This window comes from Odocoileus virginianus, chromosome 33 (assembly GCF_023699985.2).
Source record: "Odocoileus virginianus isolate 20LAN1187 ecotype Illinois chromosome 33, Ovbor_1.2, whole genome shotgun sequence".
NCBI classification, from domain to species: Eukaryota; Metazoa; Chordata; class Mammalia; order Artiodactyla; family Cervidae; genus Odocoileus; species Odocoileus virginianus.
Window position 1 is genome coordinate 25,837,851 of NC_069706.1, and position 26,248 is coordinate 25,864,098.

A 26,248-nucleotide genomic window follows, 5' to 3' on the forward strand; every position below is an offset into this window, starting at 1 on the left:
TTCCCTCTTCTCTTTCCCCCTTCCCCAGCCCTTGCTTTCCAGATGGAGAAGGGAAAGAAGAGACAATTGAGCCTGCCTTGGGAGTTGGGGTTACAGAGACAAAGGGAAGGTGTGGAGACAGCTTCCTGGCTGGGGCAGGAGACCCTCAGCAGACTGGAGCAGAGGCAGGCCCTGGGTTAGAGCTGCCTCGAGCAGCCACTCGGACCAGGGCAAGGTCTAGACCCAGGAGATAGTGCTGAGGCAAGCCGGCAAGGATTCAGCGGCGCATCCCCGCCTGACCCAGACAGTGTGGAGCCCAGGCCAGGCCCGGGCAGGCCCAGCGGTGGGGGAGGAGAGGCTTGGTTGTACACAGAGCTTGCTCCTGGTCATTCTCGTTTCCCTCACCACCTTGTAGTAGAACTTAGGTAAATGGCAGCTTTCTGTTAGCCTCAGCCTCTCCACATGTTGGGGGCTCACAGGCTACATCCTGAGAGTGAGAGGACAAACCAGGTCTCCACCCAACTCTCCTCAGGGTCTAGGAGGCTCTGGTCCAGAGGAGGGGCTGGGCCCAGTCCAGAACCCAGGAGAACCAGGGGAGGCGGCTGCCAGCTTCTGGAACTAGATCTTGGGCGCTGTGCCTCATGGCAGTCTGCAGAGGGTGTGGGTGTCGTGGCCAGAGAGGGCTCCCTGGGGCAGCAGAGCTGGCCCTGAGCCAGCCCAGTGCAAGTCAGCAGGCTGCCACCAGAAGTCAGCATGTTGTGCTGCTTAGCTCTGTCACCTTCTCAGCACATTTCTCCCCCCGTCTCCCAAGAGGATAGATTTTAAAGCTGTAAACCCTCAGGCTCCCACCAGCAAGCACCGGATGGAGATTTCCGGCCTCTGGGAACAGGGCTGGGCTGAGCTTTTGAGTTACATGTGGACCCTGCCCTGGCCGAGAACGGACTCTCTCAGCTTGCTCTGAGCTTGAAAGAGAAGATAGAAAACACCTGGGAAATCTTATTCCCTTTATTCTCTTCAACTAATCAACATGACCACCGCTGACACAACACTGCTATTGACACACAATACTCAAAAGTGGGGCCTTTCTTCACTCCAAGGGGACAAGTCAGATGAGTGGGGGCAAAAGAGTCAGGGCTGCTCACCTGAGGGGCAGGTGTGATGGAACCCCACCTCTTGGTTGTGATGGTTTCGAGCTTCCCCGCCATTCAGGATTCACAGCAAGTTCTCCTGGGCTCCCTTCTGACCTCCATATCCATAGCAGTTTCAAGTTTCACCCTAAGCTCAGATCAGTTTCTACTCTCCCTTCTACTTTCACCAATGATGCTGTGACCCTGTGTTGCGCTCCTCCAGGAGGGCCTATCTAAAGAGTCAGGCTCGCGTGGAGTTGGACAGGAGGGTTTGGCTTCACTCTGCCTTCCCGACTCACTTCCAGTGGGAAAGTGCCACGATCCCCTGGGCCTTGGCCTGAGCTGGTCAGAAGGACTCGACGCTGCTGCCTCCCCCAGCCTGCTCCCTGCTTAGTTCTTCCCAAGATGTAGCTCGCTCTGGGAGGAAAGCAGCTGGCTAAAAGAGTTTGGGGAGGTGGGCAACAGAGAACAGGTCACACCCCAAAGGTCTCTGACTTTGCCCCCTTTCTTGCTATGAAACCCCAGACCCCAACTAATTGTGTCCACATCATCCATTCAGTACCACAGCCAAGACCCCTGGCCCTCACCCTATGACATGCGAGCATCCTACTATGTATGCTACACCCTAGTCCTCAATAGGTCCTCAGTCAGCCTTGACCACCCATCTTGCCCCCAGGCGGGCCCTGAGCCCCAAAAACTGCTCTCCCAGGCCCTTCTGGAGACTGATTCCTCAAGCCTATTTCCAAGAGGATCTGCTTCTAGTTTTACAAGGGGTTTGTCTCTACAATTGAATTTTCTTTCTGCTGCCATCTTAGAGGGAAAAAAAAAAAAAAAAAAAAAAACCTGCTTGGAGAATGGTCTCCTCTTCCTCAGTCTCAGAGGGACACCTCCTGGTCCATGCTGTCAGTAGAGGCAGGCAGGGTCCTTCTCCCCTCCTGGTGGTGCTTTCTGACCTGGCACTTGGGTGGGTGGGGCTTTATGCAGATATTGATCAGGGTCTTCTCATAGTCCCCCAGGACCTGCCTTTTCCTTCTCCCCAGGAGGCCTAGGCTTTTCCTCCTACAGTGTTCTAGATTTCAGTCTTTGAACTTGAGGGTCATCCCTTTGGGAATAGGACAGACGAAGGGTGAAGGACTTTCACCTTTTGAACTTTTAGGTAATGGAATCAGAGGTCTCTTCCACAGGTTTGTAGGAAGCCGGGTCACCCTCTCCAGGGACATGACTCCCCACCTGGAATCTCAGTTCTGCTTGTACCACAGCGCGTTACTGGGGCCAGCATGCTGTCAGTGGGCACTTCCTCTGGACCCAGCTCTGGACAGGGGGTCCCGTCCTCCTTTAAGGGTCTCTGGGGTTAAGGGGTGGGGTTCTTGATATGGATGTTTCACAAGTTTTTGCTCTTCAACCATTTCAGAGGACAACAGTCTCATTCCCCGCCATGGGAGCAGGTTTGGCAGGGTTAATGAAAGTATGTCACCGTACATGGTGTGTGAGGACAGGAGATGGGCCTGGCCAGGGAGTGTGTTCTCATCATTCTGTCTCCCTCTGAAGGTTTCTGGCTAAGGAGGAGAGGAACCAAGTGGGTGGACTCTGTCTTCTTTCCAAGACCACAATTGGGCTGGGCTGCTGCAACCTCAGAGTGCTCCAGGTACCCGGGTGAGGAAGGTGGTGAGGTCTCCGCGTACTCTTCAGGGACCCACAGTCCAGTCTGTGGGGCTTCAGGACACCCATCACTACGTGTCCTCTTGCTGTCTTGCTAACAGCTCAGATGAGAATGAGGTTAAAAATCAGGTTGCTGGCTAATCCAGGCTCTTGATTCTGTCCATTCTGCTGTCCCTTGTTGCCAGAGAATCAAAGGTGGTGCTCTTCACTTAAGAGAAGTCTGGCCAGGATTTGACCACACACAGACCTCGTGTCTCTGAAGGGCTTTATTCTTTGGAGGTCGACTAGCAAGGCTTCTCCCTCTCTGAGGACAGAATGTAAGGAAACGGGCTGCCACAGCCTCAGGACTGGTGGCAGTTAGATTGCAGGAGAAGCCTCCCGACAGTGAGACCTGAGAATGTGGCAGGAGGGACCCTCCATCCCTGGAGGCCTTGCAGCAAAGATATTCCCCAGCTGTGCTGGGGAGAGGGGAGTCCTGCCTGGCTCGGGGGTGCGGGGAACTCTGGCGGCCTGAGCTAGGAGCTGCTTGTACTTGCAGTTTGACAAGCTTCTGAAACAGGGAGGACTGGGCAGCCTGGGGTTTGTTGGGTTCCATCTCAACGGCTTCTCCACCTTGGTTCGCTTTCCTCAAAGCACTCTAACAAATCACCCTATCTTCCCTCCTAATTTTTGTGGTGGTTTCCTAGTCTCCTTACACTTAAAGCTTTTATGCACCCCAAACTTTGGCCTTTAAACAGGCTGGACGTGTTTTTTTCTTCCCCATTTTTGGGGTTCTTTCTGATGAGTTCCACGGGCCTCTTCCTCTCTCACACACAATCATCTAAGACTGCCCTCGTTCCCCACAGAACCCCCAGTGCCTTGAACTGGGCCTTCTCCTCCTAGTTCCTGGGTCATTTTTCCTCTGGGGAATCGGAGGGCTCCTCCTCATTCCCACGTTCCTCCCCCAGCCCAGCATTTTCTGCGGTGTCACTGTCCCCGGCTCTGGCAGACGGGCTCCCTCCCACACTCTTGGGGGAGAGAACGCTGTGGAGAGAGTTCATAGGAGGTCCTTCTACACCTTCTAAGGGTCCCTCCTCCCAAGTCGACGCCACTGTCGGATTCCCTGTGCTTCCCCGACCCTATAGTTTCACTAGGTTTTTGATACAGTTTTATAGGGTTGTCTAGAGACATATTGAGACCTCTTCCTACAATTAATAGGGCTTTTATCCACTATGGTTTATAGGGTTTTTCTGCTACAGACTTAAAGGGCTTTTTTTTTTTTCCTACATATTTATAGGGTTTCTAACCCAACAGTTTTTCTCTACTGCCTTATAAGTGGTTCCCACCAACAATTTTAAAGGATTATTCATCACTGATGTAAAAGCACTACTTTTACCCACAATTCTTTATCCTCTGCTTCTCTACAATCTGATAGGGTTTTCCTCCTTTCCCCACGTAACTTTTGGGGAGACCCAGTGTTCCCCTCAGGAGGGAGAGGCCTCTGGTCTCCAGACCCTGTTCACAGGGTGACCCCGGGGTGGCAGCTCCTATGGAGGAGGAGGGCTGAGACTTCTGTGAAGCCATCTCCACACTCGGGGCACAAATAGGGCTTTTCTTCCAAGCTGGTTTTGGGGCTTCCCCCTTCCTCATGGCTGCTGCTCTCTGTGAGTGCAGGGGCCTCTCCCTCACCTTCCTGGCTTGTGGACAGGGTGGCTGGCTCTGGGAGGGGGTCCTCGGGTGTGGGGGACTTTTCTCGGGTATGGGTCTCCTGGTGCCGGATGAGAGCCAGGCGATCCAGGAAGGAAGCCCCACAATCTGAGCAGCTGTAGGGTCTGGCCCCCAGGGGGCTCCTGAGGTGCTCCAGGAGGACGGAGGAGCTCTTCCCCAGCTCTGGACTCTTCTGGGCTTTCCCGCCGGCATGGACTTTCTGGTGCAGCAGCAGCTCTGAGCTAAGGGCAAAGCTTTTTTTGCATTCGGGGCATTTAAAGGGCTTTCCACTGAGGAAGGGACTGGGCCCCGCCCCTTCCCCAAGGCCAGTCCGATAATCGGGAAAGAGAAAGGGCTTTTCGCTGCCGTGGGTGACCTGATGCTGGAGGAGCACCGAGCGATCCAGAAAGCTCTCGCCACAGTGCGAACAGATGTAGGACTTGGAGGAGGGCAGACCCAGCCTGTGGCTGAAGCTCTCCTGCCCGTCGGGCATTTTAAAGGGCTGTCCGGGCGGGTCGGCTCTGCCCTCTGCAGCACCGGGAAAGGAATTCCCTCCAAAAGGAAGCCTGGGGGGTCGGAACTGAGGCGGCTTGGGGGCGGGGTGGGCGGGGAGGCCGTCCGAATTTTTGTAGGGGTTTTCGCCAATATGGATCCTCTGATGCTGCATGAAGATGCCCTCGTCGTTGAACCCCTTCCCGCAGACCAGACACTTGTGGGGTTTGGCTCCGGGGGGTGGGGTCAGCAGGGCAGGGTCCCCGAGCCCCAGGAGGCCGTCGCCCTGAGCTCTTCGGGCCGGGGTCTTGCCCCTCTCATGGATCACCCGATGCTGCTCCAGCTCGTGCGCCTCCAAGAAGGCCTTCCCGCAGTCAGAGCACACGAAGAGGTTCTCATCCATGTGCGTGCGCACGTGCGTGATGAGGTTGGAGCTCTGGCTGAAGCTCTTGCCGCACTCGGGGCACTTGTAGGGCTTCTCGCCCGTGTGCGTGCGCCGGTGCTGGATCAGGTGTGAGCTACGGATGAAGCTCTTGCCGCAGTCGGAGCACTTGTAGGGCTTCTCGCCCGTGTGGATGCGCTGGTGGCGGATGAGGGTGGAGCTCATGATGAAGCTCTTGCCGCAGTCGGCACAGATGTAGGGCCGCTCGCCGCGGTGGATGCGCTGGTGGTTGATGAGGTTGGAGCTGACGCTGAAGCTCTTGCCGCACTCCGGGCACTTGTAGGGCCGCTCGCCCGTGTGCGTGCGCTGGTGCCGCAGCAGCGTGGCGCTCAGCGTGAAGGTCTTGCCGCACACCGGGCACTTGAAGGGGTCCTCGCGCAGGTGAGTCCGCTGGTGCTTGATGAGCGTGGAGCTGTGGCCGAAGCTCTTGCCGCACTCCAGGCATTCGTAGGGCTTCTCGCCCGTGTGCGTGCGCTGGTGCTGGGTGAGCTCTGAGCTCTGGATGAAGCTCTTGCCGCACTCCGTGCAGCGGTAGGGCTTCTCGCCGGCGTGGATCTTCTGGTGCTTGAGGAGGTTGTGGTTCTGGCCGAAGCGCTTGCCGCACTCGGGGCACTTGTAGGGCTTCTCGCCCGTGTGGGTGGCCTGGTGCTGGATGAGGTCCGAGCTGCGGTAGAAGGCCCGCCGGCACTCGCCACACTTGTAGGGCTTCTCGCCCGTGTGCGAGCGCTGGTGCTTGATGAGGTTGGTGCTCTGGGTGAAGGCCTTTTCACACTCCGTACACTTGTAGGGCTTCTCGCCCGTGTGCGTGCGCTGGTGCTGCACCAGGTTGGAGCTCCAGCTGAAGCACTTGCCGCAGTCGGGACACTTGTAGGGCTTCTCGCCCGTGTGCGTGCGCTGGTGCTGCACCAGGTGGGAGCTCTGCGTGAAGCTCTTCCCGCACTCGGAGCAGGTGTTGGGCCGCTCGCCCGTGTGGATGCGCTGGTGCCGCAGCAGCTTGGACCACTGGCTGAAGCTCTTGCCGCACTCGTTGCAAATGTAGGGCTTCTCGGCGCCGGCTGGGCGGCCTTGCACCAGCTCCCGCAGGCTGGGCTCGTTGGCCGGGACCACCGGGGGGCTGTTCCAGGTGGTCAGAGTCCCCCACTGCCAACTGGCCTCACAGGCCTTGGTCCAGTCTGACGGGGTCGGGACTACCTCGGGGGTGGGGGTGTCCAGAGGGGTCTGGTGGTCCGAGGGGCTGGGGTGACCCAGCGGGGCCGGGGCATCCTGGGGGCCAGAGGCATCCTGGGAGGGTGTCTCCAGGGGCATCTCTGATGGGTCCTTGAATTCTGGGCTCTGATCTGGATCTCCCAAGATGACCTCCTCCCCAGAACTTTCCTGCTGAGCGCTCTCCTCTTCATTCCCACTCTCTGCACCTACAGAGAGAAAGGGAGTCTCCAGCCCCCATCTCCTTTCAGAACCCGGGGCAGGCCTCACTTCCCTCCCCCCCCCGGGGTTTCTCCCAGAGCCTGCACCCCTCCCTGAATGGGGCCACTCTCCCCTCAGGACCTCCGTCCCTTCTTGTGTCCCTCACCTGGGTGAGCATCGTTGGGGCTCTGTCCAGGATCCTGCAGATCTGGGCCCCAGAGCGCTGTCTCAGGTTCCATCCCGGAACTCAGGGCTGTCCAGTGCTCCAGGGACCCTGGGGGTGATGGTGGGGCAGGGAGAGAACACGCCGCAGGGAGCTGAGCTCCAGCCTGCCTTGACTCCCCCAGCCCCACTCCCTCATCTGCCCCATCCCCAGCCCTTATTCCTCCTGATGTGAACTGCAGTCTCCTACCTCCCCCATTTTTCTGCGCCTCGGTTCTCACCGAACCCCCTCCCCCTACAGGCCTGCGTTCTGCTCCAGAGCTGAAGATCACCACTAAGCAAGTAGGTGAATTTAAGAGTGTAATTAAAAGCTCCTCAGTCATAACCCTTTGAACCCAGACTGGGGGCTGGAGAAGCATCTGACGCCCACAGAAAAGGAGGCTCTCACCCCACCCCTCGGATGCCCAGAGGCTGGGAAACCTGTTATTTTGTTAATCAGAGGAAGCTCATTAAGACTCTAATTTTCCTCCTTAATGGGGCTGCTAATTGGGACCAATAAACTTTGCTTATGAGCCCCACAGAGAACCAAGACTAGCTGGAACACTTAAAGAGTTAAAAAAAAAAAAAAAAGTAATAACCACCCCGATTTCCCTGAGGGGACAGACAGGGCATTCCAAAAGACTGGAGCACTTTCCCGTTATCTAAGCACAGAAAGAAAGAGGACGCTCCGGCTAGAGGTAGGGAGAGGGGGCAATTTAAGCCATCAGGGGCTTCTGCAGAAACTACTTTGAGAGGGAAATGGAAAGGAAAAGAGAGACAGGATGAATGCATGCAGACCAACTGGCATGTGACGGCAGACATAGTGCCTGCCATGTGGTCCTCATCATCTCACCCCCAAGTCCTGTGAGGAGACCCGGGAATCACGTTGTCCATTTTCCTGATTAGGAAACCAATGCCCAGTGAGATTTCAAGGTCACAGGCTGGGAAGTGGCAGAGCTAAGACCAGGAATGCAGGATTCTGTGTCTGGCATGTCCTGGCCTCTAAGAGAGGGAGATGACCTTGAAAGTCATGTGAAACTCACAAACGTGGGCAGATGGGGAAAGACAGCTCAGTCAGAGCCTGCTGGCCATGGGAACGGGCTGGAGAAATTCCTGGGACCAGAAGGTTTCCCTGGCTATGAAAGAAGGGGTTGGATCCTGACAACCTGGAGCTCTGAACAAGAAACAGAACACTCCCTGCTGAAGCCTTCCACTATGGTTCCATCCTGGCATCCCTCATTCTAATCCATTTTCTCTTTTGTTGCTGCTGTACCCCATCCCTAACACGTACTAGGTGTTTGGTAAATTCTGGATGAATGAATGAGATGCCCCTTGCTCCTAGAGAACCTCTCTGGTCCAGTGCTTTGGAGAGGATGGCAGCAGCAGAACAGCTCAGAGTGAAACACAGGCAGCTGTCACTCCCAAAACGGTGATTAGATTCCAGGATGAGGGGACAGGGCCACAGGAGCTAAGTGCGAGGAGAACTCCCCACAACATTTAGACCCTTAAGAGAGACCCTATGGGGGCCTGGGCTTTGGGTGGCCATGTGCAAGGACCCCAGAAGAGGCTGCTGGGTGGTAACCAAACTGAAGCAGGAGCTAGCTGAACCCAGGAGAGACAGGAGTTAGATTTTAGGAAGTAAATGAATTTCTTCACCTCTGCAGCTTCTTAGGCTCTGAGAATCCCCCACCCCCATCCCTAAGTGCCTGTGGGGAGGTGGCAGCCAGGACCTCTGCCAAGCTGGGGGTTGCCTGCCTATTTTGAAGAGGCCTGCTGTGTTTGCTGAGGACAGGTGACCACTACATGTACCTTGATCGTCTCTGGAGAAATTCAAACTCAGCGGTCCGGGGTAGAAGGGAAAGGGTTAACGACAAGGCCGACATGGAGCAGGAAAGGGGGCCGAGGGAGGTGAGAGGTGCTCGGGCCTGCACGGGCCTCGACCTCAGGCCAGCCCCACTGCGAAGGGAGAGGGAGGGCAGAAGAGGAGGAGGCTGCCTCCCAGAGAAGTGTGGAGAGCGGCCCAGGGTGACCCTGACATGGAGGCAGCTGCGAGAATGCAGCCACCCTGGCCCCGGTCCCCCCACGCCCGCACCGGCCCAGACCCTGGATTTCGGCTCCAGCCGGTCCCCGCGACCCTCCTTCCTTTCTCCAACCCCGAGCCCGGGATCCTCCCCTCCCCCGCCCCTCGGGGGCACCCAGGATTCCCGGCTCCCCCGCGGCGCCCCAGCCCCCGGCCCGCCGGGCCGAATTCCCTCTTCCCAGAATGCTCACGCCCTCCCCTCCCCCACAGCCAGACCCTCGCGCTCTTCCCAGAATCCTCGGCCCTCGCGGCCCCTGCCCGGCCCCCACCCCTACCCCGGGCTGCCGGGGGGCGGTGGAGGGGGCTCACGCCCGGGCCCGGGCCCCCGTCCTCCCGCGCCCCATTGTTCCCAGGCGGCCGTCCCGGGCCCTCCGGGCCACCCCCCCGGGAACCCAGGCGTCCCCCACTCACGGCTCTGGGGTCTGGGAAAAGCCGGAAGGCAGGATCCAGCCCCAGGGGACTTAACCCCTTGAATGCCCTGCCTCGGGGGGCGGGCTAGATGCCGAGGACTCTAGGGTCCTTCTCAAGGGGTGATCCCAAGCTGAGGACCCGGGGACCAGTTCAGGGTGACTGGGACGGAGCAGGAAGTGACCCCAGCTTCCCGGGCCCCTCTAGCCTGGAGTCAGAGCATCAGCTCTATGGGATTTAACCCTTTGCCTCCCACAGCCTGGGAAAAAAAAGAGGACGGGGCAGCCGGGAGGTGGCGGAGACGGCGCCCCTCTCTCCGTCTCCAGTGGGAGCTGGTTCTCAGGGGAGCCGAGATGCCAGTGAGGGGCTCCGGATTTCTGGCCACCTTGCGTCTCGCAGGGGCTCCACCTGCCGCTCCCAGAAAGCCTGAGCTCTGATTTGGTGGCTGCTGGTCCCCTGGGGCCTGCCTTTGTTGGGACTCAGACCCACGAAGGGGGCTTGGATGCCTGGGTTGTGGGGTGGGAGCAGGGGCTGCCCGGCCACACTTGGAGATGGAACATCTACAGACGAAAAAAACGGCTTAGTTAAAATAAGTCGCAGCAGCAAGCATTTGGGTTGAGGGGACCAGTACAGCCAGGAGGGATTTGTGGCAACCTGTGTCCCTGGCCCCAGCCTCCCTGGCAAGTGTGTGCCCGCCCCCTCAGTCCCAATTAGCTTTCCTTACAGGAGGAAACTGAGGCCAGGTTGTGGCAGGAGGGAGGAGGGCCAGAGCCTTTCCCAGCAGCTCCTGGGGCACCCGGCTTAGAGCAAGAGGAAAACCCAGGTGGCCTCCGAAGGCCAGTTTATGTGGGTTCCCAATGTTTATAGCCTTGATCTCTTTTCCTCCTCACTCCAATCCATGATCATCCCCATTTTACAGGACAGGAAACTAAGGTGTGAGATGTGAGGCCATGCCATTATTTCAATTTAACACATTTGTATATGGAAGCCTATTACCTCTGGGCACTGTGGGGAACAGAAAGGTGGGGAGACCTCAGAGTTGAACAAAAACTGGACTTTCTACCCTCAAGAAATCAGAAGGTTTGAGCATGTGTGTGTGTGTGTTAAACACAAAGGAATTACAGAACATGAGTTCTATCTGTTCAGAGACGTGAGTGAGCTGGAGTCAGGGGAGGAACAAAAATTGTTATAGAGGTAACGATAACCCTATATGCAAAACAGAAAAAGAGACTCAGATGTATGGAACAGACTTGTGGACTCTGGGAGAAGGCAAGGGTGGGATGTTTCAGGAGAACAGCATTGAAACATGTGTATTATCTAGGGTGAAACGGATAACCAGCTCAGGTTGGGTGCATGAGACAAGTGCTCGGGCCTGGTGCACTGGGAAGACCCAGAGGGATCGGGTGGAGAGGGAGGTGGGAGGGGGGACTGGGATGGGGAATACATGTAAATCCATGGCTAATTCATATCAATGTATAACAAAAACTACTGTAATGATGTAAAGTAATTAGCCTCCAACTAATAAAAATTTAAAAAAAAAAAAAAATTGTTATAGAAATTGCTACAGTGGACCCAGCTTCTCTGGGCCTACATCTGCCATTTAGAGAGTGTGGCCAGCAGGACTAGAGCCTGCCTCTGTTCCTTATCAGCACTGTCACCTTCCACCTTCCCTAGCAGCCGTATCTCCATCTTATCCTTGGCTTCTGACACCTTGGACACCTTGCTGTCACCTCAGGGTCTGCGCTCCTCCTGGGCCCCCTTCCCCTGCTCTCCTTCTCCTAGCATGTTTCACCCCAACACTGTCGGCCCCTCCTGCACACACAGGGGTTAAGATCAGCTCCATCCAGGCAGGATGTCATCTGGCCTCTTGTCATCACTGCCACCTAGAACAGTAACTGGCAGGTAGTAGGTGCCCAGTGCATGGAATGAAGTCATCCTCCTGCCTCTTCCATATGTTTCTGGACCAATCCCCAAGCTGGACAGATGGGGCAGAGATGGGCAGAGCCTCCAGGGCACAGTCACATTCGTTCACAGACATCCCCACTCTCGCCCCTTCTCTCTCAGGGACATGTGAGAGGGAAGCTGACGTGGGATCAGAAAGGCTGCTTGGCAGATCTGACCTCCAAGGCTCTCTCCAGCCCTCCCAGGGCTACAAAAGCCTGACCGGGCCCTGGGGCGGTGGTGGACAGGAAAGCTGTACCCTAGAGGCTCACAGAAAGAGGTGAATTTGACCTACAAGATTCTTGTCTCTCTCTTTCTTTTAACTGAATAAATTGCCACCTTTAAAAAATTGGTATATTTCAGGATTTCCCTGGTGGCTCAGCGGTAAAGAATCTGCCTTACAAAGCAAGAGACACTGATTTGATCCCTGATCTGGGAAGATCCCACACGCTGTAGAGCAACTAAGCCCATGCGCTATAACTATTGAGCCTGTGCTCTAGAGCCCGGGGGCCGCAACTACTAAACCCGTGTGCTGCGGCTACTGAAGCGCCTGCCCCCGAGAGCCTGTGCACCACAACAGCGGAAGCCACTGCAATGAGAAACCCACACACTGCAGCTAGAGAGGAGCCCACACAGCAACGAAGACCCCGGTGCAGCCAAAAATAAATACATTGTGAAATGATGACCTGGTGCAGCCAAAAATAAATACATTGTTAAATGATTACCCCCAAATTGTAACATTTCATATAATAATTCGAATTTTGGAAAATCCAAAGATGTGGCAACATCACCCAAATTTTCACATGGCGACAACTGGCTGGGTGGTCGGGTCCTTCTTTAGCAGGACACTGACTTCTCCGTTTGTCACAGTCCTTTTCACTCCATTGTGTCCCCAACCGTGAGACTGAAAGGTAGTTTCAGTGTATTAATCATCTTTCGTTGTTGATACTCCAGCACCCACGTCACCATAGCTATTAATTCTGTATCCCTTGTTCTAGGTTCACCAGATTCAGAATAATAAATAGGAGGATGATATCTGTTGATGTGGTTCCATGATGATGCCAGGCACTGTCCCAAGGGTTTACATGTAGTAATTCCACAAACCTTCACAACAACTCATGAAACCATTATTTGAGGATAGAGTGAGTCACTGGGACACAACTTTCTAGGAATGAGATGGATTCAAACCCAGGCATGCTGACTTCAGAAACATCATGGCTCTTAACCATGACTCAGGTTGGCTGTTTGTGTGTGTGTGTGTGTGTGTGTCTGGGACCACAGGGTAAACCTCTCAGCCCCACCATTCTCTCTTCCACTAGCTCCAGAAGCTGGAGAGAGGAATTGGGAAGGGCGGGGCACCCTAGGTGGGCCAAGCCATTCTCCAGTTTCCTGACCCACTTCTAGGGAGGCAAAGGGCGCTCTGAAGGCTGGAGTGTGCTGTCCTGTTGCCTATAGTCAGCTGGCACAGTAGCCATGAAGGAGACCGTCCTTCCAGGGAAATTTCTGGAAGGATGAGGATTGGCTCCTTGCCTTTCATAGACAGCCCACTGCCCTGTTCTTCTTGGCCACAGCTCACCAACGTGCCGTGCGGCTCCTTAATACACAGCCTTGTGCCCCGAGGCCCAGGTTACGCTGAGAGCAGTAAGGTCCTGACAGTGGTTAAGTGTGTGTCTGTGTTCAGTTGTGTCCAACTCTTTGCAACCCCGTGGACTGCACCGTGCCAGGCTCCTCTGTTCATGGAATTTTCCAGACAAAGATATTGGAGTGGGTTGCCATTTCCTGCTCCAGAGGATCTTCCCAAGTCAAGGGCTGAACCCGCGTCTCCTGTGTCTCCTGCATTGACGGGCAGGTTCTTTATCACTGGTGCCACCCTGTGATCCCGTGGAGGTGGATCCTGGTCCAAACCCTGCTCCATCTTCACTGCCAGTGTGGGCTTGGGAAACTCAATTAGCCTCTTAGAGACTTAGCTTCCTCTTCTTTGGAAAGAGGATGAGCCTTGTTTTCCAAGGGACGGGAGGGCTACCTGAGGTGATGCAAGAATTCAGAGCTGACCAACTGTAGCCAGGTGTGCCTCAGTCTTCCTTTTCAGAGTGCACAGCCCTCAGCCTGGTGGGCAGGAGAGCCAGGAACCTGGAAACTGTGTCCTGGGTAATCTGGGAGGATGCAGGGCCATGACTAGACACTCCAGTCCCCTGCTTTGTAGATAGGGATGCTCTCAAGGCAGGAGGCAAGGGCTGGGAAGGTGAAGCCAGAGAAGGCCACTCACCTCACCACCCCAGGCACCTTGCTGTGAGGACACCTTTCTAGCCACAGGCAGAAAGGCTGCCAGACGCTGCCACCAGAAAAGGATGGGCCCTTCTACCCCCAAGATATGCATGCTGGAGGTGTGCAAGGTGCTGTGGGGCTCCTGGGCACCAAGCCTTTCTGTGTCTCCCACTTCTTTGATTACAGCAATCAGCCTTCATTCAGCATCCAGGACCTTCCCTCAGTTCCAATGGGCAGATTCAAGCGGTTGTTAGTTAGGAAAGGGAGGCAATGGGAGACTGAGGAGAAGCACTCATGAGCAGCGTTAAGAGCAAGGACCTGTTTCCCCATCAAGTCCTGGTTGGGGAAATTGGGTGACATATATTCTCAGAGATGTTCATTAAAGTTTTACGTGTAAGAGCACAAAATTGAGGCAGTGTAAATATTCAAACACAGGAAAAATAACTCAGCACAATATAGTATAGGTGGTAGATATGGAAGGAATTGTACATACAGCTATTAAAAGTATGGCTGTGAAGGACTTCCCTGGGGGTACAGTGGATAGGAATCCGCCTGCCAATGCAGGGGACACAGGTTCAATTCCTGGTCTGGGAAGATTCCACATGCACAAAGCAGCTAAGCCTGTGCGCCACAGCTCCTGCGCCTGCATGCTGCAATCACTGAGGCCCGTGTGCTTAGAGCCTGGCTCCACGGCAAGGGAAGCCACCGCAGTGAAAAGCCTGTGCACCCCAAGGAAGAATAGCCCCCGCTTGCTGCAAGTAGGAAAAGCCCACGCACAGCCACCAAGACCCAGAGCAGCGAAAAATAAATAAAATCATTTTTAAACAGATACGACTGTGAAGACAATGAAGAAACAAAAACTGACAACTGTGTTTTTCAAGCTTAGAAAAACAGAAGAAGGAAATACAATAATAGGCAAGAATGGTTGAACTAGGGGCAGGTAAAACATGAGTTAATTTGTTAACTGAAGTACAGTTGATTTACACTACTGTGTGATTTGCAGGTGTATGATTTAATTTTCACATATTTTCTTTAGTATGGCTATACTACTTTTCTAGTGCAAAATCCCAAGTATATTATTTCCTGCCTTTTTGATAATAGCCACAAACAGGCATGAGGTGATATCTCACTGTTGCATTGATTTGCTTTCCGTTAATAATCAGTGATGTTGAACATCTTTTCAAGTGCCTGTTGACCATCTGTATGCCTTCTTTGGAAAAATATCTGTTCAGCTCCTCTGTCCATTTTTTAAATTGACTGGTGTGGGCTCTCTAGTTGTGGTACACAGGCTCTGGAGTGCTGCATGCAGACTTAGTTTCTCCGCAACACGTGGGATCTTAGTTCCCCATGTGCGTGTGAAGTCACATTAGTCGTGTCCGACTCTTTGTGATGCTATGGACACACATGCTATGCTATGTGTAGCTCTCCAAACGCCTCTGTCCATGGGATTCTCCAGGCATGAATACTGGAGTGGGTTGCCATTTCCTTCTCCAGAAGATCTTCCTGACCCAGGGATTGAACCCGAGTCTCTTAAGTCTTGTGCATTGGTGGGTGGGTTCTTTACCACTAGCGCCACCCACTATGGATCAAACCCACAACCCCCACGTTGGAAGGCAGATTCTTAATCACTGAACCATGTAGGTTGTCTTTTCATTGTATCGATGGTCTCCTTTGTTGTGCAGAAACTCTTTAGTTTGATGTAGTTCTATTGCTTTATTTTTGCTTTTGTTTTTCTTGTCTGAGGAGTCATATCTAGAAAGATATTGCTAAGACCATGCATGACACCTCTTAGACCAGGGCTCAGAATGAATAAGCACTGTGTCACTGTCAGTCCCTATTTTTGTATTCACTGGGTAAGTGATGTGAGTGTTGTCTGGTTCTATGGTTCTTTGTGGGCTCCTAGTGATCACCACTTTCCTATAGGAACCTTAGGGGTTGAGCTTTGTAAGGTTATCACTTGACTGATGCCCTCTTTTTTTTTTTTTTTTTTTTTTGGCCATGCAAGATCTTTTTTCCCTGACCAGAGATTGAATGCAGGAACTCTGCAGTGGAAATATGGAGTCCTAACCACTGGACCACTGGTTAAGTGGAAGTCCCTAACTGATGCCTTCAGGCTGCTGAGAGATCCTTGTTTCGCTCTGTAGGTTTGTTTATTTCCAAACACTGCTTCAAGTGGAGAACTGTGAAGTCAGATATGTAGCCTTTCTCTAAGATTTATGGCCTCAGATACTAAAATGACATCTTTTTTAAGTTGGTATCATAAGAGTTGTTGTTATTGTTCAGTCACTAAGTCCAGTCCAACTCTTTTCAACCCCATGGACAGTAGCATCGCAGGCCACTCTGTTCTCCACTGTCTCCCAGAGTTTTCTCAGATTCATGTCCATTGAGTCAATGATGCTATCTCCATCTTATCCTCTTCCATCCCTTCTCCTTTTGCCTTCAGTCTTTCCAAGCACCAGGGTTTTTTCCAGTGAATCAGCTCTTCATATAATGTCGCCAAGGTGTTAGAGCTTCAACTTCAGTAACAGTCCTTCCAATGAATAGTCAGGACTGATTTCCTTTAGGATTGACTGATTTGATCTCCTTGAAGTCCAAGGAGGTGACAGCTGAGCTCTTTAAAATCTTAAAAGATGATACCGTTAAAGTACTGCACTCAATATGTCAGCAAATTTGGAAAACTCTGCAGTGGCCACAGGTTGGGAAAAGGTCAGTTTTGATTCCAATTCCAAAGAAGGGCAATGCCAAAGAATGTTCAGACTACCATACAGTTGCACTTATTTCACATGCTAGCAAAGTTATACACAAAATCCTTCAAGCTAATCCTTCAAGCAACACATGAACTGAAAACTTCCAGATGTACAAGTCAGGTTTCTAAGAGACTGAAAAACCAGAGATCAAATTGCCAACATTTGCTGAATCATAGAGAAAGCAAGGGAATTCCAGAAAAAACATCTACTTCTGCTTCATTGACCATGCTAAAAGCCTTTGACTGTGTGGATCACAACAAACCATAAGGGAGATAAGGGAATCTGGCAGTTGTGTTTGTTTCTTTATTTGTATCTTGCTTGGTTTCAAAAAAGGACTTGAGGCATTACAACAGGTGCCTGGCATCTAGTAAGCCTCCCAGCCATTAAAATGCTGGCCATCATTACCAATTGTAGCTGTGGTAGCACACTATCATGATCAAGATAAAAAATAAAATGGCAAAAGGAAAACAAGTGGAAAATGATAATATGAACCCAGGCTTGGTGTACAATACATATGTGTAAAGCTTTGTTTATGCAGTTGCTCAAAGTGGGTTTTAGTACATCAACTATACGCCAATAAAAATGTTTTTTTTTTTAAAGTGGGTTATAGATTTGCTGAGCTTTCTAGAGGCCCCAGAAAATATTGATTACAAAATTCATATGAGGACTTCCCTGGTGGCACAGTGGATAGGAATCCACCTGTCAGGGAAGGGGACAAAGGTTTGATCTCTCCTCCAGGAAGATTCCATACGCCGTGGGGCAACTAAGTCCATGGGCCACAACCATGGAACCTGTGCTATAGAGCCTATGAGTTGCAACTACTGACCCTGCATGCCGCAATGACTAAAGCCAGGGTACCTAAAGCTTGTGCTTCACAAGAGAGGCCATGGCAATGAGAAGCCCTTGCAACACTATGAAGAGTAGCCCCTGCTTGCCGCAACTAGAGAGAGAGTCTGTGTTCAGCAATGAAGACCCGGTGCATCCAAAAATAAATTAATTTTTAAAAATTCATATAAGGTTTAGGAGAAAGTTCTCCTGTGAGTTCTCATTAAAATGACATTTTATGATGCCAAGGGTCATATACTCAACCCATCCCCTAATTCTGGATCCAGTCCAACACAGAGACAGATGGCAAGCAAAGCCCCAGTGGGACAGCATATGCAGCATGGCTACTGTAAATTCAACCAGTTTTAAAGACACTGTTACAGATTACACATCCGAGTCATAAACAATCTCAATAAGGGGATCAGCTACAACATGTGCCTTTTGGCTCTTTGGGGTTGGTAGATAAATACACAGTAATATCTCTTCCATGTCAGTTCCAGGGGCCATACATAAAGAATGGAATGGTGGCCCTAGAAATACCTAGCATACAGGGCTTCTCTGGCAGTCCAATGGTTAAGACTCTGTGCTTCCACTGCAGGGGGGCTCGGGTTCAATCCCGGGAGAGGGAATTGGGATCCTGCATGCCATGCAGCTTGGCCAAAAGAAAAAAAAAGAAAAGAAATACCCAGCTGATAAGCAGATGGCTTGAAACAAAACCAGTAGTTATTTATTTATTTGGCTGCATCAGGTCTTAGCTGCCACAAACTGGATTTTTGTTGCAGTAGCCGTGACGCACAGATTCAATTGTCCTGGGGCAAGTGGAACCTAGTTCCCCAACCAGGGATCGAACCTTCGTCCCCTGTATTGCAAGGCAAATTCTTAACCACTGCACCATCAGGGAAGTCCCTTGGAGGTTTGTTTGATTTTTCACACGAGATCTGATCACTAGATTTGGAAAAAGACTGCCTTTTACAGGGGCAATCAAGTTGTTCTGGCTCCCAGCTACTAATCTCCAGCTTATCTGTCTAGCCTTCTTCCTCTTTTCTCAGATGTCTAGGGCTCAGGTTTGACCTCTTTCCTTCCATATTAACATAATATGCTTTTTTTTTTTTTTGCCACACTGCATGGCTTGCAGGATCCTATCTCCCTGACCAGGGACTGAACCCACGATGGCAGTGCAAGCTCCAAGTCCTAACCACTGGACCTCCAGGGAACCCCCAAGAGTTGGCACATTTGTGCCAAGTAGTTCCATGAGGTATTTTAGTTTTTGCCATTGTTCTGGCAGGTGGCTATGGTTGCCCCTATTTTATGCTGAAGAGGTAGAAGTTCAGCAATATATGAGGTAGCTGCCCAAGGTCACCTGGTTAGGTAAGAGCTGTGATTATTGCAGCCTGATGGGATTCAATGTCTTTCCTCTTCCCTACACCATGCCATTGTACTCACAAGTCATCCACTGGATGGTCTGATTGAGAATTCCAGCTGAGTTAAACAGCAAGACTGCTGACCTTTGGTTTGTATTACTAACATCTTTTTTGAAAACTGTGATTTCATTTGTCTATCTTTTGTACCTCCTTCTCCAAGGAATCAGGTGGCTTAGAGCTCACTGGCAAATTTTCTCATTTTCCTTGTCCAGGTGGGATCAGAAGATATGACTTAGTTCAGAGCAGCACAATGCTTTCTTAAAATCTCACACCTCCAATGTCACGTTTCCATTTTCTCTTGCCACTGTTGGTTATAAACAAATTTCATAATGCAAATAAAAACAACCGTGAAACATTATGTTTAACCTAAGAAATCTTCAAATATAAATAGTTTGATTATTTATAAGGACTAAGAACTAAGATCCCACATGCTACAGAGCAACGAAGCCAGTGAGCCACGACTGGAGAGCCTGAGCGCCACAGCAAAAGATCCCACGTGCCACAACTAAGACCCAATGAAGCCAAACAAACAAAAAAATCAAAACCTACATGTCCACCAATGGGGGAGCTGATTAAATAAATTATGGCCTAAACATATAATGGGGCTTCCCTGGCAGCTCAGTGGTAAAGAATCCGCCCACAATGCAGGAGACCTGGGTTCAGTCCCTGGGTGGGGAAGATCCCCTGGAAAAGGAAACGGCAACCCTCTCCAGTATTCTTTCCTGAAGAGTTCCATGGACAGAGGAGCCTGGTGGGCTACAGTTCACAGGGTCACAAAGAGTCGGACACGAATGAAGCGACTTAGCAAGCACCGTGTTTGGTTTCCTCACTGGAGAAAGTGTGTGTGGTCTTTGAACCAGTGTGGCCTCACACTCCTCTTCCTGCCTAGGGTACATGAAGTGAGAATTCATATCCTGTTCTGACTGAACAGTCCTGACTAAATCATTGACTCGTAGAGTGATCCTGGGAAAGCCCAGCACTTTCTCACAGAAACGACAAGATGGACGCTGATGTCCAGCCCTCTCAAACCTTCAGCCAGGCAGAGGGAACAGTGTGGCTGAGGACATGGTAGGGGAGGGGAAGAAAGATGGCGCCTGCCAACTCTGGATCTTCATCTCCCATCGCCCCTCACCCTTTTCACTCACAGCTTCCCGACCCACCCTCTCCTGGGCTGCTCTCCTGCACGTCTGTCTAGTTGCTACATCCCCAGGGAATGAAAGGACAGCTGCCCACTTCCTCTAGGCTTCCACACTCTCCAAGGACCTTTAGTCAGACTAAGCGCTAGAGCCCAGTGAAAACTGCCCAGAGGGACCCTGAGCAGGAAGAAATGGCCAATCAGACTGGCCCCTGGGGGTTCCACGGGGTGTGTGAAAGGTTGGGCTGGATGGTAATAGCTTTTGAAAGTAAAAATGTGGTTTTAATTTATCCTTAAAATGTATAGTCAATGCCTTTTCTCTCTTTGAATGTCTGCAGCTTGCTGCTGCTTCTTTTTTTTTAACTTGCTTCTTTTTAAGGTCACAAGAGCCTTTTCTCCAGGTGAGGATGGTGTCCATCCTGGGGAGAAATTAGGTGCTTTGGCACAGCCTCCTCAGCCCTGGACTCTCTAGATATTCACGTCTGTGACGTCACACACATGGGTTTAGTTCTGATGGCTTCCAGGCTTTAGCTTGGAATTCCCAGGAAAAGTTTGCAAACTCAGAGATGCAGTGGGAGGAGAAGAGGCACGGGACCTGGGGCTTTGAGGGCTTTGAGTTCAAATCAGACTCTGACCTACGTACACTCGTACACTCGCTTGCCCATAAAATGGGAAGAATACTCCCTTCACGAAAGTGCCCCGCAGCCAGTGAGATCAGGTCTACAAGAAACCTAGCAAGAAGCTCCACAATCAACAGCAGCCCCTTACTATCCTCTCTGTGGTGTTCCTGATGTTCCTGTCGCAGAACTGACCTTCTACCAATAGCCATTTAAAAAAATGAAGCAGTAAGGTATTGGCTGGCGGTCCGGAGGTTAGAACTCTGCGTCAGTTCAATACTGGGTCGGAGAACTAAGATTCCACCAGCCATGCTACCTAAACCACCACCGCCACAACAAAAGGTAGCAGTACAAACAAACGAACAAACACTAGCATTTATTGAACACTTATTATGTATCAAGCGCACTTAAGGGCTTGCATATATTAATTCATTGAATCCATACAGAAAGCCTTTGAGCTGGCTCGGTTATGTTTGCAAAAAACCCAAGACTCAGAGCAGAGGAATAACAGTTGAACTGGTTTAGAAACCCAGGCAGTTGGGCTTTGCTTCTCCCCCTGATCTGGGCACCAGAATCATCAAAATGTCCCCCAGAGTGAACACTAGACAATTCGGCCCTTCTCAGGGAGCAAGGGAACTAATTCCTCCAGTTGCAGCTTTCTGCCGGGGTCGAAGGGGTTATTCCCACTGAGACGCCTGCACCCCAGGCTCCTAGAGAGGCCGCGTTGGGGGCGGGAGGAAACTTTGCTTCCGGCGGTGCGGGGGTTTGGGAATCGGGAATCCGGCGCGCTGGCTACCGGTTGCGGCGCTCTGCCCCGCCTCGCCAGGAGTCCCACGGTGGGGCGGATGAGCCCTGGGCGGGCAGAGGGGTAGGGCTCCCCGAAAGGCATCCCTGACCCCCGGGATCTAGAAAGGGGTGACTCTGAGTTGGGGTGGCGAAGGCCTGCCCCTCCAGAACAGATGCCCCCCCGGCGTGCGGGAGACGCCAGTGAACTTGGCCGCCCCGGGAGGCTTCTGATTTCCCCCGTCGCAGGCTGTCACGGGGAAGCACGGGGTGGGGGGCCGTTTTTCCTGGAAGCGCCAGCCTCCCCGTCCCCCGCTGGCCCCTCCCCGAGACCTCGAACCCTCCAGAGCCCCGGGTAAGAAAGCGCTCGCTCGTTCCTCCCTGCTTAGTGCTGGTCGGGCCCTCTCCTCCTTAACTACACAACTGCCCCGAGAAGCCGGGGGTATCGGGCCCCATCTTGTAGGCGACTGTTTTATAAAGTCAGTTTATAAATGGGCTTGTCCCACACCCTCGGTGTCAGGAGCGGAGGCAGGAACGCGCGTCGCGCTTCTCAGGTCCGCGGGCTCAGTACCCGGTCAGCTGGGACGATGGGTTAGCATCCGGCTACCTTCTCTGAACCAAGCAGGTCTGAAACCGGCCCCGTTGCCCTTTCTTTTTGCGAGATGGCTGGGTCATTCTAAGTCAAGTTGGAAGCCCAGTTATTTTTTCTCCTGCCACCCCACTCTGCTTCCCTCATCTTCTAACAACTTTTAGTTTTTTTTTTTTAATCTATTAAACTAAAGCTGTCTATGGACTCAAATCAGACCTCTGTAAGCATGGCATTCAAGGCCAGTTGAAATTTGGCTTCAGCCCATCTGTCTAACCTGGTTTCTCTTGGTTCCCTAAGTAGAACCCTACGTAGCAGAGTTGCTTTTCAAAATTCAAATTGATGTTTAACTTTGTGCTTAACTTCATTAAGCACACACACACAGATTTCCAGCTTATGATCCATCAGCAGAACTGGAAACAGCCGGTCCAGGTTCTTGCCTCCAGCATCTGGTTTGAACCGAGCAGTGCCTGCCTCCTTTTGTAGGGCTCTGTTCCCTGTTTACCCTAGTCCCATCCACTCTGAGTCCTCTCTGTCTCTGAGCCAGAGAAACAGCTGTTGTGCTTGCATTGATGTTTTTCCTAGAATGGAGATGCAGGTTTTTGGCTCCTGGGGCCCTATCAGTTCAATTCAGTCACTCAGTTCTGTCTGACTGCAGCCCCATGCACTGCAGCATGCCAGACCTCCCTGTCCATCACCAACTCCCGGAGCTTATTTAGACTCATGTCTATCGAGTCCGTGAGGGCATCCAACCATCTCATCCTCTGTTGTCTCTTTCTCCTCCCACCTTTAATCTTTCCCAGCATCAGCATATTTTCCAAAGAGTCAGTTCAGATGGCCAAAGTATTGGAATTTCAGCTTCAGCATCTGTCCTTGCAATGACTATTCCAGACTGATTTCCTTTAGGATGGACTGATTGGATCTCCTTGCAGTCCAAGGGACTCTCAAGAGTTTTCTCCAACACCACAATTCAAAAGCATCAATTCTTCAGCGCTCAGCTTTTTTTATAGTCCAACTTTCACACCCATACATGACTACTGGAAAAACCATAGCTTTGACTAAATGGACCTTTGTTGACAAAGTAATGTCTCTGCTTTTTAATATGCTGTCTAGGTTGGTCGTAATTTTTGTTCCAAGGAGCAAGCATCTTTTAATTTAATGGCTGTAGTCACCATCTGCAGTGATTTTGGAGCCCAAGAAAATAAACTCTCTCACTGTTTCCATTGTTTCCCCATCTATTTGCCATGAAGTGATGGGACCAGATGCCATGGTCTTAGTTTTCTGAATGTTGAGCTTTAAGCCAACTTTTTCACTCTCCTCTTTCACTTTCATCAAGAGGCTTTTTAGTTCCTCTTCACTTTCTGCCATAAGGGTGGTGTCATCTGCATATCTGGTGTTATTGATATTTCTTCTGGCAATCTTGATTCCAGCTTGTGCTTCATCCAGTCCAGCATCTCACATGATGTACTCTGCATAGAAGTTAAATAAGCAAGGTGACAGTATACAACCTTGATGTACTCCTTTCCCGATTTGGAACCAGTCTGTTATTCCATGTCCAGTTCTAACTGATGCTTCTTGACCTGCATACAGATTTTTCAGGAGGCAGGTAAGGTAGTCTGGTATTCCCATCTCTTTTAAGAATTTTCCAGTTTGCTGTGATACAGTCAAACGCTTTGACATAGTCAATAAAGCAGAAATAGACATTTTTCTGGAACTGTCTTGCTTTTTTGATGATCCAAGAGGTGTTGGCAATTTGATCTCTGGTTCCTCTGCCTTTTCTAAATCCAGCTTGAACCTCTGGAAGTTCACAGTTCACAAACTCTTGAAGCCTGGCTTGGAGAATTTTGAACATTATTTTGCTAGCATGTGACACGAGTGCAATTGTGCAGTAGTTTGAACATTTTTTGGCATTGCTTTTCTTTGGGATTGGAATGAAAACACCTTTTCCAGTCCTGTGGCCACTGCTGAGTTTTCCAAATTTGCTGGCGTATTGAGTGCAGCACTTTCACAGCATCATCTTTTAGGAGTTGAAATAGCTCAAATGGAATTTCATCACCTCCACTAGCTTTGTTGGTAATGATGCTTCCTAAGGCTCAATTGCCTTCACATTCCAGGATGTCTGGCTCTAGGTATGTGATCACCATTGTGGTTATCTGGGTCATGAAGATCTTTTTTGTAAAGTTCTTCTGTGTATTCTTGCTACCTCTTCTTAGTATCTTCTGCTTCTGTTAGGTCCCTACCATTTCTGTCCTTTATTGTGCCAATCTTTGCATGAAATGTTCCCTTGGTACCTCTAATTTTCTTGAAGAGATCTCTCATCTTTCCCATTCTATTGTTTTCCTCTATTTCTTTGCATTGATCTCTGAGAAAGACTTTCTTATCTCTCCTTGCTATTCTTTGGAGCTTGCATTCAAATGGATACATCTTTCCTTTTATCCTTTGCCTTTAGCTTCTCTTCTTTTCTTAGCTCTTTGTAAGGCCTTCTCAGCCAACCATTTTGGCTTTTTGCATTTCTTTTTCTTGGGGATGGTCTTGATCACTGCCCCACGTACAATGTCACGGACCTCTGTCCATAGTTCATCAGGCACTCTCTATCAGATCTAATCCCGTGAATCTGTTTGTCACTTTCACTGTATAGCACCTAGAGCCACTGATTCTTTGCAACCCCCATGGACTGTAGCCTGCCAGGCTCCTCTGTCCATGGAATTCTCCAGGCAAGAATACTGGAGTAGGTAGCTGTTCCCTTCTCCAGGGGATCTTCCCCACCCAGGGATTGAACCCAGGTCTCCAGCATTGCAGCCAGATTCTTTACCAGCTGAGCTACTAGGGAAGCCCATGTCTCTTATCAAAAGGACTCAAATAGAAAGTAAACCCAGAGGGACCTGTGTGCAAAGAACACAGAGAGGGACTTTCCTGGTGATCTGGTGCTAAGACTCCCTGCTCCAATACAGGGGGCATGGGTTCAGGCCCTGGTGGGGGAACTATGGTCCTACATGCCATATGGTGCAGCCAAAAAATAATAAGAACAACAGGAAGTATGCGCCCAGCCTCCTTCACACTTTTCCTTCTCTTTCTTGGACTCCATTTCCATTTGAATTTTCCACTTGCCCTACAGAAACACTCATATCCAGCTATATTGCCTCACAGCCTCTCAGATGAACCATATCTTTGCAGTATCTTCTCCCGTGAGTAAATTATGTTTAGCAGTGTCCACAGCTAGTCCTATTCCATGAAACCTTCCCCAACAACCAAACATCCAACCACCTCCATCCATCTTAGCAGTATTTCTGGAGGCTGGGCACCGGGTTAGGTGAGTATGACTAGGCCCCCACCGTTTCTTCCCTCCTCTAGATTTCTATGGCTGCTCCTGAATCATTGTCTTAGACAGCATCTCACACATGGCAGGCGGTCAGTAAATAACTGCTTATGCTTAGCTGAGTCTGACTCTTTGCAACACCGTGGACTGTAGCCCACCAGGTTCCTCTGTTCATGGGATTTTCCAGGCAAGAATACTGGAGGGGGGTTGCCATTTCTTCCTGCAGGGGATCTTCCTGACTCAGGGATCAAACCTGAGTCTCCAGTGTCTCCTGCATTGCAGGTGGATTCTTTACCTGCTGACCCATCAGGGAAGCCCCAATAAGTAATTACCAGCTAGTAGATGGCCCAGTCATACCTGTCTTATTCCCCTGGTTGAACTGTAAGATCTTTGAGGATGGGGTCCAAATGGGATCTATCTTCACTTCCCTAGCAACCATTACTGTTCCTGCACACAGCAGACACCTGGTTATGGCTAAGGAAATAAGTGTCATAAGGAGATGCCCCAGGCAAAAAATAAGTATCAAATTTCAGCCCAGGCCCAAGGCTGGAAGCAGCACCCCCTGCTCACCATGTCCTAGTGCTGCAGAAGAATGGAGAGGCAGCCCCAGAGAAGAGAGAACAGAGGCTTACTCAGTCCTGACAGCCAGGAGTGCGTCACAAACCCCTGGACCAGGAGGCTTTGCTCGAAATTCAGCTAAAGTTACATCTCTAACCGAGCTGTATCCATGTGACCTTGTGAGTGAAACCCAACTTGATTCTGATTCTGAATTCCAAGCTCTAGAATTAACAACAATGGTTCACATGTACCGTAGCTCCCCATGAGTCAAGCCCTGCCTCGTGCTTCACACCCATGGCCTTCCAGCCCCACTAAGGTCGTGGCATCAATACCGTATCTCCTCTTTACAGAGAGATGGCAGAGGCTCTAATGCCTGTTTAACTCGCCTGAAGCCGCAGGCTAACAGGCTGAGCCAGGAGCTAAGTCTATCTGGGCTGATTCCAGGGCTTCTGAGCTTAGCACTGTGCTCCTTCCAAACATCTGAGGCTTTATTTAATACCACAGAACTTTACACTTCAGTATAGTTAAAATGGTAAATTTTATTTTATGTGTATTTTAACTGAGTTTTTAATTGAG

The 26,248-nt window shown here is 51.1% G+C and overlaps 1 protein-coding gene and 1 long non-coding RNA gene across 8 annotated transcripts; one reads left to right on the top strand and one right to left on the bottom strand.

Moving 5' to 3' along the window:
- Positions 1-970: 970 nt before the first annotated feature.
- Positions 971-25,861, bottom strand: ZNF629 (zinc finger protein 629). 7 transcript variants are annotated; one of them, XM_020901586.2, is made up of 4 exons: positions 25,747-25,861; positions 18,825-18,981; positions 6,956-7,063; positions 971-6,797 (listed from the first exon to the last, which is right to left on the bottom strand). In XM_020901586.2, the coding sequence occupies exons 3-4, from the start codon at positions 7,026-7,028 to the stop codon at positions 4,264-4,266; spliced, it is 2,607 nt and encodes an 868-aa protein (XP_020757245.2). In that variant the 5' UTR covers positions 7,029-7,063; positions 18,825-18,981; positions 25,747-25,861; the 3' UTR covers positions 971-4,263. The 7 variants fall into 7 exon arrangements, with proteins under 7 accessions (XP_020757245.2, XP_020757239.2, XP_020757243.2 ...); XM_020901580.2 differs by lacking the exon at positions 18,825-18,981 and adding an exon at positions 25,472-25,588 and having other exon boundaries at positions 25,685-25,861; XM_020901584.2 differs by lacking the exon at positions 18,825-18,981.
- On the top strand, positions 11,125-12,454 carry LOC139032880 (uncharacterized). Its single transcript, XR_011485514.1, has 2 exons — positions 11,125-11,699; positions 11,783-12,454. It is a non-coding gene; the product is annotated as an uncharacterized lncRNA (long non-coding RNA).
- Positions 25,862-26,248: the final 387 nt, after the last annotated feature.

Coding starts and splice junctions, on each gene's coding strand:
- ZNF629 (XM_020901580.2), bottom strand. CDS start 25,553: ATGGTTGCTAGGGAAGTGAAGATAGATCCCATTTGGACCCCATCCTCA. Junction 7,064..25,471: donor CAACCAGGGGAATAAGACAG/GTATGACTGGGC, acceptor CATCACCCCCAG/GGTCCCTGGAGCACTGGACA. Junction 6,798..6,955: donor CCCCAACGATGCTCACCCAG/GTGAGGGACACA, acceptor TTCTCTCTGTAG/GTGCAGAGAGTGGGAATGAA.